General features: G+C 43.4%; 1 protein-coding gene across 6 annotated transcripts in view; it reads right to left on the bottom strand.

Annotated features, from left to right (window-relative positions):
• Tox3 (TOX high mobility group box family member 3) overlaps window positions 1–17,568 on the bottom strand; it is a 106,632-nt gene that overhangs the window by 30,145 nt on the left and 58,919 nt on the right. For 3 of the 6 annotated variants that reach the window (XM_076571732.1, XM_076571730.1, XM_042277338.2), the window contains exons 2-3: window positions 4,561–4,623; window positions 212–463 (exon numbers count right to left, since the gene is read on the bottom strand). In XM_076571732.1, the coding sequence (XP_076427847.1) occupies window positions 212–463; window positions 4,561–4,605 (297 nt within the window). In that variant the 5' untranslated portion in view covers window positions 4,606–4,623. Of the gene's footprint in view, window positions 1–211; window positions 467–4,560; window positions 4,624–17,568 lie in introns of all 6 variants that reach the window. The other 3 variants (XM_076571731.1, XM_076571729.1, XM_042277336.2) reach the window with 1 other exon arrangement.

Genomic DNA, 17,568 nt, shown 5'->3' with positions numbered 1-17,568 from the left:
AAAGAGAAGACTCGTGTGGGCCATCCTCTATGGCTGTCAATCACCCAATACCAGATAGCAATCTAGCATTACCTATGTTAAAAGGGCAATCAGAGTATATAAGTGCCCATCAGCAGACAGGCATATTTGTGAAACAGCCCCTCAGCTCCATACCACGTGAGGACAAATGACCAAGAGTAGTCACAGGTAACATCACGAGTGGGTTGCTTACCATATGCAGCCCGTTGCTATGAAGTACGCCATCTTGCTCCACCAGGTTTCTTGAGATTGTAATGGAAGGAAGATCCAGGCTTTGAGGGGGAAACTGGGGTGTGAACTCATTTCCCTGGGAAGGCAACGGATCGCTGAGAGCCTGAAAGGGTAGCAGTACATCGGGCATGCCCAGGGTGGGGTCCGACTCTGGAGGAGGCGTGATTGGTGGAATTTCAAACTCTTCATCCCCAAGGCTTGGTGTGTGGAATGTCTGCTAAAAGGAAACAAAATGCAGACACCCTCACATTCAGTTCCTGTATTTTATCCCTCCTTCGAGGGAAGAAAAGAGACTTCCCATGAAAACATTACATATCTAGGCCAAATATTTATTTCTCAGATGAAAACATTTTAAACACAGATTTCCATATATAAAGTTTTGCTGATCATTCTGATTAAAGATTTAAGTCTCATTATCATATGGTTTTAATGGAGTATCAGTATTAACAGTTTTTTAATGCGTACTTAATTAGCAACATCTGTCTTTGTTGTTAGTTGGAGCATCAGCGACATTAGATTTGGCTATATAACAAATTGCCACTTTATTGATATGTTAGCGAAACAGCTCAAATCGCTTACGCGATCCACATGCTTCATAAAATGCTGACGATTTTGTGGCATGCACACACACACACAACATTAACCTAGGAGTGAACATTACATGTGTTTACTTTCTGCCACAACCTATAAAACAAGTAATATTAAAATTTGTGGTTTGGTTTTTAAATTTTTCTTTATTGGCATATTCCCAAGTGTAATAAATGCTTGTATGGAGATTGTTACTATGTCATGCAACGTTTTCTGTAAGGACTATTGTGGCTCATGTTAAAAGTGCTGGTGTTTTTATTGAGACTATAAGGAGAATTGTTTTCTTCTACATGAACATTTCCATATGCATTTATCAGAACCCTGTCTACTAGGCTTCAGCTTCTAAAGACTACCTAGAGAGTGCAAACCATACTGAGGTAGCTGTACTAAGTCTATGGCATGGGTGCTGTCTGTTCACTTAGCCAAGGTTATGTCTTAGGAGCTATGTAGATCTTAGTGTGTTGTTTCTCATGAATGGTGCTGATGTTCTTACAGGCTGTGTTTTAAAGTGAGGTCTTGGGAGAATATCAGGGTCACTTTGCATTTGAACTACAGTAACCATCTTTCCTGTACCACAATGGGTCATGTGGGAGAGAAGAGAACCAATATCCAAGACTACTATTATTGTATATATATATATATATATACAACAATAATATATATATATTATATCCACACACACACATTTTTGTGAGGCACGGGATTTTGGGGCCACTCAGATATCTTTTTTTATCCTAGCTAAGAGGGTCACAGATGTAGTTCATTTATTATTAATAGTATTTGAAAGACTGAACTGGCATGGGGTAATTGGAGTCTGCTATTATTGATAAAGAGACCTAATTAAGAGCTGAAAAATCATCATTCTTCAAACTCTTAATGACTATGCTATATAATAACTACCTGAAAGGAAAGAGAAACAAACTCAATATAGGGGTGGGGTTCAAAGAAAAGCATTTTTTGCACACAGAACCTTACAAGCATTATTTGCAACTCACCAGAAGGAAAGAGCTCATGAACTGAGGGAATCGATAGCATGGCAAGTGGCCACCTTGAGGACCTTGGCTGACGCAATAATGTAAAAACACCACAAGCTCATAGAGAACCAGAATGCAGCAGTTGATATTCTGACATGGGCATTCTTGCAATGATACCCCCCCATGTCAGCTTCTTACTGTGCTACCCTGAGTTCTTAGCAACAAAGGGATGAATTGGCCACAAACGTGGTTGGCTAATGAACGTAACCCTATGGCTGCGTTCGCTGTTATTTTGGCACTAATGTGGTCTAGTAACAGATGCAACTGTAATTTGTGACTCATTTGCTACCCCATTACTGCTTAATGAAATCTAACATATCACATTAACAATACGGATAAACACTCATTCTTGATATGTGGCATTTGGCTGTTTTCATTACCACTGTAATTAACACTTGAAATATTATTTCAATAAATATTTAAAGTACTTTAAAAATGGTCAGAGTAATCATGACACAGAGAGAAAACATGAAGCTAATGTGTGAATTTCACACTTAGAGCACCTTGGTCCCCATAGTGTTATTTGCAGGACATCGTCCATGTGAAGGAAACTGGTTTGAGGCACGATTTAGGCTTTACAGCATGCCAACCTAAAGTCTTCCAGAATTAGTTTGCACTCATTAAAATGTAAAAAAAAATACAGATAAATTTACTTTTAATGCAGTGATTGGGAAATTAGATGAGAGCTATAATGTGGCACATTAGCATTTACTCCGCTTTATTTTTTGATCATGGAAAGATGCAGTGCAACCATTACATAAGATCTTAAACTCCAGTATAAAGCATACCTCAGGCCAGGCAGTTAAAATTAAAGAGCTTTTCAATTTTTATTTTTGTTAAGGAATATAGAGACATGTTATATATAATATGTCCTCGTACAAAATTTTTTAAAGACACATTAATTTTAAGTTAGAAGCTATATACGTCTACATTGACCTAATAAAACAATGCAATGAAATATTATTATAATATGTAACCAAGGAGATGCTAAAATCTTAACTACCTTTAAAGAGAGGTAAAATATTACATATGGAGTCTTCCACAGAGAAAAGAGAGATAAGACATCAAATTTAATATTAAGTATTGCAAATCCCAAACATTGTTTTCTGAAAGAATATAAGTCACCACAAATCCCATCAACAATGAAGGACATGGATTTTTGATCAAATTAATCATTTAGCGTTTATGTGATCAATTTTTACAGATATTGACTTTCCAGTGTTTACCTTGAACATGTTAAAGTAGTATGTGCATGGTTAAATACCATCTGTACTGAAATGTTCAAAACATTTGTTCCTTTTGATAAGAATGCAAATCTGGAGAACTGTTGTATCAACATATAACAGCCGACGTCTGACACGGTGAATTATCACAGCTGGAATTAAATTGTTTCTGAACAGCTGCTGGCAGCACAGCTTTCATCAATGTTTGATTCAAATGTAGAGGAAAAAAAATCCCACAGAATGAAACATCATGTTGTCCTTACAGATGGGGTTTGTGTTCATTATCCCAAACAGCACAGCAGCCCGTGCCAAGCAAACAGTATTCCTGTCTCTAAGCTGTCTTCTGGTTGGAAAGATGATGGTCACCGGGAAATGATTAATCTACAAAGACCCTTACTTCTCGAGTCTCCACATACGCTAATAATTTTTAGACATTAATTTCTTCCATATCACTTTCTCCCCTGTACCAGGATCATTTGCAAAGCCATTATTATTTTCAGTCCTCTGGGGTCAAGCTAGTTTATACTCCTATATTTGAATGTATTTGGAAAATGAAGACTTTTTATTGCCCGAGCCACAGAGGAACTGTTCCATTTGGATCGATTTCATACTTCTGTTTGTTCTTGTTTGAAATGTTAAATCTCACACAATCTACCCTTGTAGGAAAAGGTTTTCTTTTTCTTTTTTTTTTTTTTAATCAAGTACCCTGAGGTGTTATTTTGTTTTTGTTTGTTTGTTTGGAAGGCATGCCAATGAGGCCAGACAAAGGTGGAAACCTAGTAAAAATAAGAAGATAATGCTATCCCATGTATAACCACAAACTAGCACAAAGCAGGAGTTAATATGGCGCTGTATGGAGAGCCCATCACCCAGAATTCCAGCTACACCCAGCGACAATCACATATTGGATCATGTCTATTCATTGACTTAGACACTCAATAATTGCTCATTGAACACCCACTATTGTGGGCACTGTGCTAAGAGGTGGGATTCTAACAACAAAATACTCATTGCACATCACTTTAGAAACCATAACCCTGTCTGCCATAGTTTCCCTGAGCCATGACAATCAAGGAAGTTATCCTTAGAAGGCTATGAAGCAAAATATTTTCTATTCAAGTTTCCAAACTAATTAATTATCTGCTTAGACATTCAGGTGTGTGTGTGTGTGTGTGTGTGTGTGTGTGTGTGTGTGCATGCACGTGCTTTTTATTACATATTTATTACTGTTTGTGCATGTCTTTTTTCCATCAAGAGACTCACTTAAGTTCCAAATGTTAACAACAGTCTGTGGACAGTGATAAAGCCTTGTCGAGTTATTTTCTTTTCCAATAGGCTTTTCTCATTTTCCTCCAAAGTTGTTACCTTGCGCCCCAGGAGAGAAAGAGAGAAACTCGATACCTTGCTTTTCCCTTCAAGCCTATTAAATTATCCATACAACACATAAAACATGAACAGACACCCACCTCACTGGCAGCGAAGAAGGCGTTGTTTGCCTCAGCCATGTTCATGTAGTTATTATTTCCAAACTGAAAAAAACAAAACATTAGTTCATGTTAATGGAAGCAAAGTAAAACCTGTAGTTGTTTATTTAATACTTAGAAGTGATTTGGAAAGAAGGCCAGTATAATGGGGTTCATGGGCCAAACTAGAAATGTGAAACTGTACCTACTGTCAATCAGTTCCTATTGCCACTAGAGTACGGAGCTATGCTGTCGATAATTCTAGAAAATAGTTAGGTTTCTCCCAAAGACTGATAGTGAAAGGAGACAATTACAACCATTTAGCTGTCTGGTCACTAGTGTGCTGTTTATTAAACTGGCATTTATCAGAGATGGGAAGCAAAGTAGTTCCCAAGAAAACCACTTGGACACGTCTTAAAGCATGCTGGGGTTTCATACGTCACTTTCCCAGAACGGGCGTCACAAGTGTGGACAGATGAAAAATGTGAATTAAAGGGATACAATTCAATTTCCGAGACTCAAATTCTATGTGAATGGGGTGTGGTAGGGATGTAAATAAATAAGACTAAGGAATATTTCTAAAATCTCCAAGTGGGGCTTAACTGCCCATATCTAGCTCTATCAGAGCTACTGAAAGCTGTGTTATTTAATCTCTCCATGTAACATTAAGTTACAAAGAGGTTTAGAAAATAAGCAGGATCCTATGAACACAGCAATTTTGACTTTATTCCCTAACACAATGGCCCGTTCATATCATCACAAACAAGACTGTATCAGCATTTCAGACCTAAGCTCTCTACTTCCAGGGACCTGTTATCAAAATGTAAAACTTGGATTTGGGCAGAAATGTATTTTTAGGTTCAAATGGTCTAGGTAGGCGTATTTTGTTGCTTTCAACATTGTGCTATCAGTCTGGCAATATGGGAAAGCTCTGTGGGCATAATTACCTGGAGCTGTGTTATTTCCATGATGTTTAAATGGTGAGGGAACATCCTTGTATAAAGTATTTTATTCATTTCATTTAATACATCAAAAGAAGCACAGGTGTGGTCTCCAAGGGGTGACGTGTATATAGTTATTTTCTAATATATATTAAAGCTAACAATTACATTAAAGTAAAAAGCATAATTTTCCCAGGAGATAAACAGGTAGATCAAGGGATGGTTGGATGAATGGGTGGTTGGATGGGTGAACAGATGGACAGTGTTAGAAATAGATACATAGATACTCAGGTAGATATGTAGATTAATAGAAGGAACGAGTAGAAAAGAGATACGCAGATATGGAAACACATGTAATCCTCCTCTCAACACCGCTTACTTCAGAGAGGCTCTCAGTTCGATTCTGAACCTGTAGGAAGCAGGATTGACCTGCTGCATTTTGTTACACCAGGGAACCAGGAACTAAGCAAGATTTTCAGGGAAACCTCTAAGGGCTCCAGAGTGCTGTGAAGGTCTACAGAGCAACATCAACCACCACACAACACTTGAACACACACACAATGAGCTATCAGACATGCTCTCCTCCAGCACTCCGATTCATTTGGGTGAATGTCTTTAAGAATTTCTGAAAGGTGTACTCATCAGCCCTTAAAGAAGACCTTCATCTGGCTTGTCTGAAGGCATGTGGTTTCAAAAACATACACATGGGTGCGCAGATGAACACACACATTTCTCCACTTTCCTACAGTGTGAAAAATATGTCAGAAGAAAACCCCATAGGCTTCTGTGGTACATTTTTTTTTTTTCATGAAATGCTCAGGCCTATAATCAAATGTGACCCATATCTGCATCTATATGGTCCATGTTCCAATTCTGCCCCTCCCCCAACTGCCTGACAGCGAGTATCCCAACTTTAACATTATTTAAATGTTGGCTTTGTTGGGGAATTAGAAATCCATTTAAGGCAAAGAGCTCATTATCAGAGAGTATTTTTTTAAGATTAAACTCACTTATTATCTAATAGCACCTAAAACAACAAAGGGAAATAAAATGGCCATTAAACTAAAGGCCTAAACAATTCAAAAAAAAAAAAAAAAAAACCGAAAAACAAATTAAGCTCAGAGTGAAATAAGAACTGGGTTAGAAATCCTCTTCAGAACAGTTAGTATGCGAATGTAATTACTGAAGAAACTACAGCTAATCAGCTGTGAATTGTATCCATTAATTAGTATTTGCCCTGGAGAAATGAGAAAAATCAGGAACAACACTGGTAGCACCGCAGTGCTGATGAGCTGCACGCGGCCGAGCTGCTGCGTTTAGTCAAGCAGGTGGCTCCAGCGGTCCACATAATTTGAAAAGCTCTCACCTGGAGGGGGAGTGGGCGCGGACCGATCGCTCCTTGCCTATCTCTGGTATCTGCGTAAGGCCTTAATTAATGGCTTTTAATTTGGAAGCACTTGGTGACTGCCAGGGAACAGTTGTAAATCATTTCAAGTAGAAGCAAGGGTTTCTCTTCGACCTGGGGTAGAATATGTCCTGTCTAAAAGGTGCCTTCAGATGGTGGCTGGTGGCAGGAGATGGGTCTTCTTCTGCACATCGAGCTGGGGGGATGTAGTTACACCACCACCACCAGCTACAAACCCATTCTTTATCTGACATCCCCATTTCACGGAGTGCGGTGTATTCTTTCCCGGCTACATCCAGCCATTCTAGTAGCCGGAAGGAAAGAGTGGTACTTAGGAATTTTGTTTTTGTTTGCTTGTTTGCTTGAGACACAGGCTTGCCATGGAGTCCAGGCTGCCCTCGGACAGTTCCTAATCATCCTGTCTCCGCCTCTTGAGTGCTCAGCCTCCAGGAGTGTGCCCCATGTCCTTCTGTTTATCTGTTCATGTTAAAGTGTGGTCTATGAGTCCTGCTTCTCTTTTTGGTGTGAGAACAGATCGGGTTCTGAGAGGGAAAGTGAGCCTTTGGGGTAGAGCACTGACAGACTGACCTAAGAACAATTAACTTGGAGTTGTGTACAATTAAATTTAGTTTATGTTCTAGAAGGCAGTGACAATGGGAAAAACATTATACTACACACACCCTCCAGGTCCAGGGGAAAAAGGCCTTACCTGGGCTCCCCACTGCCATACACAAGACTAACCATGCCTGGCATATTAGAAGCACTCCAGTATTTGTTGAAAGGATAAAAAGCTGATCCCATCAAACCTAGGTGACCCATAATCACCCCTGCTACCCAAGGTCATCTGTCAAATATTTTAATGGTAATTAATAATGAGTGATACCCGTGGAAGCCTTCTGTACATATTTTTTTCATTTCATTTTCCAAAATGTGACTAAATGCAATCCATTTTCCCTAACAGCCAGCAAGACAAGAGTTATCATCATACTTATTTGTCCTAGGTCAGCCGACCAAGGATTCCAGGGGTCAAGTTACCTGCCCCAGAGGATTTGAGCATGCATAGCTGGCATCCCCCAGCCTCATTCTCTGCATCCCTCCCATGCCAGAACCCATATACACTTTACTCTTTCACTTGGTAATCAATTCAAAATTTAAACTTTATCAAATCTATTATTCTAAGCTCGAATCTCCCGGAGGGTATTCTAGTGTTCCCAAGTCTATTACAATGTTCCTCAAGGAAAGGGTTCCACAGACCAATGTATTTGAGAAATTTTTTTGTTTGTTTGTTTGTTTTTGTTTTTGTTTTTGATGCGCCTTGATGCCTTCTATGAATCTAAGGGCTCTGTGAACTCTTGGTTTGTTCAATCTACAAATAACTATCTGCCTCCTGTTTAAGGCACTGTGTTAGGCTGGGGACACAATGGCGACACAAATGAGCTTCCCATGGACTACTATTGTTTTTAATGGAGGCCATCGATCCCTTCCCTACACTCCAGTCCACATCATCAAAAAGAAGACCACTAACCCGTCGTTCTCTCCTTCTGTTTACCTCACAATCACCAAGCTCTTCGGGAAGCCTTACCGCAAAGACATTGACAATGCTGTTCTACACCCCACCCCCGTCACTCATAGGAAAGCTAATCCTAAATTTACACTGTAGCAAAATCTACACATTTAAAAATCAACTACAAGTTTCTAACTTTCCCATCCTAGGTCACCTTAACTTGGTCTAGCTCCAGATTTTTGAGCTTATAGCCTCCACTGACATTCCTCCAAAGGCCCCCTACTCAGTCAGATAAAGGTCTTGATGCCTTCTCAAGACTAAAGCAAAATATTCTGAACAAATAAGGTGAATGAGGGGAGGCACTTAATTACTGTGACGGACACATGAAAACATCACCCAAGAAAACATCTCATTCCTGATGTTGTAACAAGAGCACATGTGTGGGACTTTTAACCTTCACAAGGAGTAACAGTTCCTTATCGACATTGACAAATTCCAACAGATGCTATCCCAAAGACATCATCCCCAAATATGTCATTGCAAAGGAGAACCAAAATGACTGCACGTGGAGATCCTGTCTCTTAACAGGTTCAGAAAAGAGCATCCCCACTGTACTCAGAGGTGGGTTTACTTTTGCTGCATGATGAGGAATTACGGCTTCGGCAAACACAATTTATGAAGGACATCAATTAAAAAGGAGCGGTGTGGGGTTTTGTAGAAATGCATCAAAGAACATTATGCTCGTGGCCCATGTGACTGTGTCAAGTGCCACAGTAAATTAATGCAGATTGCAAAGTCTGGCTCAGCTAGCCACAAGCTTGGGACGAAATAGAACAGCAGAGACAAAACCCCATCTGTAAGCACAAGGCAGATCCTTGGGCTTGGCCAGTCCACAGCATCATCTCCACTGAAATTATGCTGACACCCTTGTGAAGAATTGTATAGACTTCTAATAAAGCAGCATTAACAATGGGATCTCAAACAGCTAAACGGCACCAATAGATATAGTTTGAAAATATTTTAATAGCTAAACAAAAGAGATAATCCTTCAAATTCTCCTCTTTCCTCATTAAACTTGTTAGCAGGCAACACCATCCGATTTGATGCCTCACCCAGACATCAGTCGAGTTACTTACACAAACAAACTATAGTTATGGACCCCGTGTGCCGGGCCTGGCCATGCGATGGAGGGGGCAGCAGGTGAAGTCCACTCCCTCTGGTGGTTCTGGTAACTACACTCTGGGGTAGGTCTGACGATGTCAAGCTGCAATCCCACTGAGGGTCAGAAGCTCACAGGGAAACAAGGCTGACATGAGAAGCAGTGGCAGTGTGGATGACCACCATGGGCGGATCCAGAGCACCCTACCAAGAACGACGAGAGCGCAAAGACCATCTACAGTGTCCCCAAAGGTTGGGGGCCCAACAGGAATGTGGAAAAAGACTTAGCCACAATGCAGACGTGATGTGCACGGCATAGACACTGTGCACCCCCCCCTTCCCCCTTAGCTTTTGAATTCTGGTTCCAGGCTAGGCTTATAAGCATTCCTGTCACTGTGACTAAGTTCCCTGACAGAATAGCTTGAGGGAGGAGAAACTGATTTTGGCTCCTGGTTTCAGACCGTGAAGGGAAGATGTAGAGAAGCAGAGCAGAATACATCATCATGGTCCAGAAACACTGAGATACAGGAGATACAGGAAGTAGCTAACAAGGGCCTGCCCTCAGTGTCCTACTTCCTCCTGCTAGGCCCCACCTCCTAGAGTTCCTAGTACACAGCACACAATGGGGTACCAAGCATGTAAAACATGAGCCCGTGGGCAATACTTTCTATTCAAACATAAAAACAACTGCAGTATCCTGACTAAGCTGGGATGTTTGGTAGGCTTGGTGTCTTAATTGCATTTTCATCTTAGGACATTTTCAATTTAGAATATCCAAATTGTGATGTTTTTAACCTATGATATTTTTCAATGTAAGGTTTATCAGCAAAGTGCATATAACTACCTGTACATCTATACACACACAAAATGCTAAGTATATACAAGTATATGTGCATATATGCAGAGAATCACACACATATGCATAATTCTACATACACACATATACATGTGCCTTTTGACAAGCTAAAATTGCCCAGATATCTTCTGTTGAACACCAGAAAGTGTAAGGACTCATGTATTCAACGCCTCGACTTGGATGTCAGCAGGCATTTCAGGAATATATCCAATGCTGAACCCATTTGCTCCCCCAAGCCTGACTTTTACAGTCTTTTCCATCTCCTTCACTAGAGACCTGCCTCAGACCAAGTCATTCTTGAATCTATGCTTTTTCTCCTTTCTCCATTCAAATTATCAGAAGATCCTGCTGACACATCTTTCTAGTTAAACTCAAGCAGACCACCTGTGTCCATCTCCTATGTCCACCTCCATGGTAGACCACCTGTGTCCACCTCCATGGCAGACCACCTGTGTCCACCTCCTGTGCCACCTCCATGGCAGACCACCTGTGTCCACCTCCATGGCAGACCACCTGTGTCCACCTCCTGTGTCCACTTCCATGGCAGACCACCTGTGTCCACCTCCATGGCAGACCACCTGTGTCCACCTCCTGTGTCCACCTCCATGGCAGACCACCTGTGTCCACCTCCATGGCAGACCACCTGTGTCCACCTCCTGTGCCACCTCCATGGCAGACCACCTGTGTCCACCTCCTGTGTCCACTTCCATGGCAGACCACCTGTGTCCACCTCCATGGCAGACCACCTGTGTCCACCTCCATGGCAGACCACCTGTGTCCACCTCCATGGCAGACCACCTGTGTCCACCTCCTGTGTCCACCTCCATGGCAGACCACCTGTGTCCACTTCCATGGCAGATCACCTGTGTCCATCTCCTATGTCCACCTCCATGGCAGACCACCTGTGTCCACCTCCTATGTCCCCCTCCATGGCAGACCACCTGTGTCCACCTCCATGGCAGACCACCTGTGTCCACCTCCATGGCAGACCACCTGTGTCCACCTCCATGGCAGACCACCTGTGTCCACCTCCGTGAGACCCAGCCCTGCCTAAGGCCATTGTCTTTTGGCTGCAGGAGCCTCCTCGGCATGTTGTCCCTATTCCACCAAACTTTCAGCAGACTACACATAACACTGCCACAGAGGCCTTCGTCACCCCTGTTCAAACTTCTCAGTGCCTTCCCATTGGCTCAGGGAAGAGGACATATGCTTGCAACATCCTTTGCTTCTTTACTGGTACCATACCAACATTCTCATTGCTCATGATGGCCTCTTTGATGTCCTAGCAACACCCCAGACCTATGCCTACCTCAGGGCCTTTGCACTGGCTGGTCCTGTCACCCGGATCATTGTCCCCCAAAATGTCCCCATGGCTTATTCATTCCCTCCTTCTGAGTCTTCTCTGGATGCCACTTATTCAATGACAATCGCATTTCTGTACAGCCTCCACCTCCACCACTCTTGGTCCTTCTTTCCCTACTCCACCTTTTCCATGAACATTTCCGACATCACACAGTACAGTCATCGTTTCCCTCCTGCTACTAGAATATAAGTCCAGTGAGGGGAACATGGTGTCTGTTCTTTGTTACACAACAGTCCTATTGCCAAGAAGAATGATGAACAGTAGATGCTCAAGAGATCTGTTCTGAATGAGCCAATGAACTCCTGGGTGAGAAGCCACAGTATTCTCCAAGCCCCTTGGGCCTGAAATTAAATCAAATTAAAATGACAAGGAGGACCCACCACCACTGCTGTCCCCACACAATATCTATGAACAAAAAAGCAGAAAGGGGTGCTCCAAACTCTAGAGACACCCGTCTGGAGAAACACTGGTCCTGGAAAGGCACTATGGGGCTGATCTGTAGCCATGCTTAGCAACAACTCGGTGCATTACCAAGCAGCAGCAGGGAGTATTTAGAATGCTCAAAATGCAAAGAAATGACGCATGCCTGATGGGACAGAAGTGCAGTCCGACGCATCCCGGACCTGACCATTACAGGGTGGACTGAAATGTCACTGTGCCTGTGAGTGCAGGACAATTACCGTGTCCACTCCAAAGAAAAGATCCATATATTTAAAGAAAGAAAAGACTCAGAGGTTTAGGAGGGGAGGGAGGGCTGTTGGGGATGGAACCACTGGTGGAAAAGTGCAGACGACCATGATCGATGCTCTCAGGCAGGCAGAATGCCCAGAGTAGGGCAACCACCTGATGCCAAAGAGGAAGGGCATCAGGTATTCAACTTAATGGCTGATTTTTTTTCTAATTTGAAATACTTTCTTCTGAAGAAGTGTTCTTTGGTCTAAATCAGTGCGATTCAAAAGGTGTGGCCAAGGACCAGAGACTAATCTAATACCTGCTCAAGCATGCAAATTACCTGACCCCACCATGGACCGACTGTATCAGATCTTAAGGCCATGGGGCTCTCATTTAATGTTATGCCCCCCCCCCAATCAGGAACTGTACAGCATGTCAGTATTTGCCTCGTTCACTTTAGACTAACATTTTGAATTAAAAAAAAAAATGAAATCTCCTTTTTTCCTCTCCCTCCCTACATTTTTTTTTTGTTCCTTTGTTTGTTTTGAGATGGGATGCCAATGTGTAGTCTAGGCTGGCCCCAAGTCGGCCACTCTCCTGCCTTAGACTCCTGAATACTGGGCTAACAGGTATGTCTCACCATGCTGACTTTAAAGAGGATTTTCTCAGCCTCTAGAATGAGCTAAGGGAGACGCCGGTGGCATGTTGTTTTGTTGTGATTTACAGTGACACAGGAGTCTGCCATCTCTCACCTGTCCCACTTACAGGAAAGGGGTCACCGTTTGTGAAGTGGACACCCGCCTAACTCTCTTACCCTCCCCACCAGGACAGCCAGAAACATCCGGAGCTCTATCAAGAAGGCAAAGCAAGTTGTTCTGCTGTCGGAGTTTCAGCAAGTGGTGTGGCCACACGAGTGACAACAAAACCCAAACATATGGACGCGACTCAAACACAGAGCGAGCCCTTTGGAGTCCCAGGATCTGGACGCATTTGAGTTTGTGGATCGCACAACCATCTGGACAAGTTAACAGTGACGGGGGGAAGACACTTGTTTAATATCAAATATATACATACATATACACACATATGTGAGCAAAGAGGTGAAGGTTTCAGAATCGGGAGTTTTCAGCCAAAGTGGAGTAATCATTGGGCTGGCCAACACACCCTCACCCATATTTCCAGAACAGAAAACTGGGAGATCAGCGCCCTTAAACACACTACAGCTAAAGTGCCAACAGTAACAGGACACTGTGAGCAGGTTTTTTGCATGGTCCATCTATGCGCCTCCCTTCCCTCCCCCCACAGCTGAGTACTCACGATATGCCAGTTACTAGGACTCATGTGGGGAACGTATTCTCTCTGTGTAGAGGATGAGAAAGAGATATGACTGTTGCTTGTAGAGGGATGACGTGTGGCTGAGTTGATGGGCAAGAAAATAAGGCATCAATGTGAGGACCAAACCAGCAACAAATCGTCATCAAACTCAGGGAAGAAAGAGTCAGAAGGAAATGGCCACTTAAGAGGACAAGTCTTGAACTCAGGAAGTGGGCAGGAGGACAAAGAGCCCCAGGCAAGGGGGGGGGGTGAGTGAGGTGGGCAAAGCTGTGGACCTAACCACACACAGGGCTTGTTTAAAAATCAAAGTAGTCAGCCGGGCGGTGGTGGCGCATGCCTTTAATCCCAGCACTCGGGAGGCAGAGGCAGGCGGATCTTTGTGAGTTCGAGGCCAGCCTGGGCTACCAAGTGAGTTCCAGGAAAGGCGCAAAGATACACAGAGAAACCCTGTCTCGAAAAACCAAAAAAAAAAAAAAAAAAAAAAAAAAAATCAAAGTAGTCAAGTGAGCAGGGAGAGTGCAGGTTGGTAGGGGCAATGAAGGCCAACGTTAGTATTCTTAAACGTTTTCAAAAGGGCAGGTCTGCAAACCATTCTGCTGGGAGGGGAAGATCTCTCTCTAAATGCACACTTGCATATTTACATCAATAATCTGGGGCACACAAAAGTCATATGGAAAGAGACCACGAGGCTGGGGACGTGGCTCAATGGGAGGTATCGTCCTTCACGTGCAAAGACCTAGATTCTATTCTCAGCACGACAAAGAAAAACAAAAACAACACAGGAAATCTCCAAGGCTGGCATGAGGGTGCACGTGCCCACAGTGCACATAGACAGGTGGCAGGGAGAATGAAACAGGAAACACTTGACCACCGACTGTCTGGATCCCAGTCCCACCAAACTAGCTGAGGGATAAGTTCAAGATCCTAGCTGAGCTACAGGCAACTAGGTACTTGTACACTCCATGTACTTCTGTTTTTCAACCTATAATACCGAGATAAGAGGTCAACAGCGTTGTGAGGCATTGAGATTTGAATGGGCTAATGTATAAAATGCCATCTTTCTTAACCATGCTAGCAGTCAGTGGAAAAGCCCAAAACAATCAAGACTGACTCCCGTGGTCCCTGTGACAGCCTAAGAGAGTTCACTACTTAAAAACTCCAAGGCAAGGCTGGGGAGACGGCTCATCAGGAAAGTCCTTGCCACCTGGGCTCAAGCACCATGGATCTGAGTCCTGAGTAATCACAGCAGTGGGGAAGGCAAAGAAAGCCACCTGTCACCCCAGCATGCAGGAAGTTGAGACAAGGGGTGCCTGAAGCAAGCTAACTAGCCAGGCTAGCCAGAATGGCAAGCTCCAGCTTCAGCAAGAGACCCTGTCCCAGAGTAATTCAGGGAAGAAACCCAACATCAACTTTAGGCCTCCACACATACGCTAGCACACACACACACACACACACACACACACACACGCACACGCACACGCACACGCGTGCCCACGTGCATACATGCCACCCACACACATAACTTATGCAAAAACAACAAAACATTACACAAAATAAACATGACTTCCCTGTGATATCCAGATCCAAATGCAAATTTCTTTCCAGAGTAACAAGCTGCTGCACACTCTAGCTGCTGGAGCCTTCTTAACTCCTTCTTAGAGGGCTGCTCTGCCACCAGGTTCCAAGCACATTGCCTTGGATGTGCCCTGGTCCCTTCCCTGAATCAGGGTACCCACTGCTCCTGGCCTTGATCACTCTCCCCTTTTCCTTTATGTAAGCTCCTATCCTATATTCACTCCTCAGCGAGGCCCCTCTCTACTGAAATCCCCTGCGTCCTGCACACCCACCTTCACTACCCTTTCCATGACTCCACCTTCTGTCTTGTTGGGGTCAAGGGTCACTCATCATAAACTGACTCTTCTGCACTTGACTTCTGTTAACTCTGATGGAGGTCTGTGGTGACAGTGATGTTTCTTTTCACCATGGTGTAACGTCTGGCCCACAACAGGTGCTCAGTGTACGTGTTGAATAGATGAACAAATAGGTGGACTAGAGAGACCTCAGTTCAAATCCCAACTCTGCCATTTTCAAGCTGGGCGCCATCAGGTGAGCCCTGTCCTGTTATCTTTATGATTTCCTCGTTTGTAGGGAGGAAAGGACAGAAGTTTGTGGGAACGGACTGTGCCAGGGAAATCAGGGCAATACCAAACCGCCAGCCAAGGACCTCATGCAGAAAGAGCTGCCGAGGGGGAGAAGCCTGGGGATGAAGGAACTCAATAACCTGAGTAAAATGAGGTCTCGTTGAGCTACTTTATGTAATATTTATTAGCAGCCCATTATATAAGAGAGTGCAATAGATACTATGCTAAAAATAAGTTCTGATTTCTGCCCAAGACTCTGCTAATGGGAAAACAAGATACACTTCTCCATGTTGGGAATAACACCATTGGGTATGTATGAAAGAGCTCTCCCTGGAAAGCCGGGGGGGGGGGGGTTATGATAAGAATCATGTGAGTGAAGTCTTGAGGGACCTGTAGGAACTTGCCTGAGAAGTAAGAGGATACTGAGGAGAAGCCCAGTGTCATAGTGGTAGATGGGGCAGGTCAAGAGATGGGAACACAGCATTCATGGCAGAAGCAGCCCTGGTACAGCAGCCTGTGCCTGTGTACTAGTGGGAAGGCTGAGCCTCCACATCAACAGGGATAACGGGAGCCATGTGCATGTCTGTAGGTGCAGAAAGACTGAACATGGAAAGAAAAATCTGCCCACAACAGAAGAGAAAATGCAGACTGTTATTTCCAGATGTTAGGAATATTCAGGAGGCTGAGGCAGGAGGGACAGCTAGTTCAAACCCAGCCTGGGCTATGTAGCAAGATCCTATCTCAAACAAACACACACACAGCCATAGTATCTATTCCGTGCCTCTTCCACAGTATCTGCAAATGAAAGGGCCTCTCACAGTGACAATAAAGAAGAAACACATATGATCTGATTTGCATTTTGTGAGGCTCGCAGAAATTACAGCAAAATCTGCCATTAGTCCTGAAGGGAAAGGGAGCTGCTGGGTCTGACACTGCTACAAGAACTAGGAAGATCCCCATCTGTTTGTCCTAGAGATGTGAAGTTTACATCCAAACTTCTAAAACCAGCAGAATTCTTGGACTGAGAAAGAAAGGGCTGTGTGACCTATGATAAACACTGGCATCGCTGATAGGAAAAACTAATTCTCATCTACCATGGGCACTTAGTATAAATTAGTTTTCAATAAACTGTTCCACTGTGTGCACACATATCATCTTTAAAGATGCCCAGAAAACACCTCCTTAGAAACACTATCTATCATGGTACCCTCCCACCCCTGACGGGACTGGATTCTTCTCTAAGCTCCAAGGCAACCTGTGCATCACTCTACACTGGGTTAAAGCATTCTATTGCAGTGTCTGTCTCTCTGTGGAACTCCTTGAGGGCAGGAGCTGAGCCCATCAGAACCAGGCCCACAGGAAGTCCTCAAATGATAATGCCCCAGCCTAGGAGTGGTTAGGGATGTTACTAAGACACTTATTATTTTCCCTTTCCATCAAATGCCAAGTATGAGTCAGTCCACATCAAAGTCAGATGAACCACTGCTATTGTGATTTAACAAAGCCTTAAAACAAAGTAGAAATGAAAAGTCAAAGGAGATAAAAATCCAGGATATTTTCCTTCTACTGTCAGACTTAGCAGTCTCTCTGAAATCAAATGATTAAGGAGCTCCAGCAGTAGTCGGGAGGCAGGCAG

Source organism: Peromyscus maniculatus, chromosome 5 (genome assembly GCF_049852395.1).
Source record: "Peromyscus maniculatus bairdii isolate BWxNUB_F1_BW_parent chromosome 5, HU_Pman_BW_mat_3.1, whole genome shotgun sequence".
Lineage (NCBI taxonomy): Eukaryota > Metazoa > Chordata > Mammalia > Rodentia > Cricetidae > Peromyscus > Peromyscus maniculatus.
The sequence above is the reverse complement of the archived record's forward strand: the minus strand, read 5'-3'. Positions and strand labels throughout refer to the sequence as shown.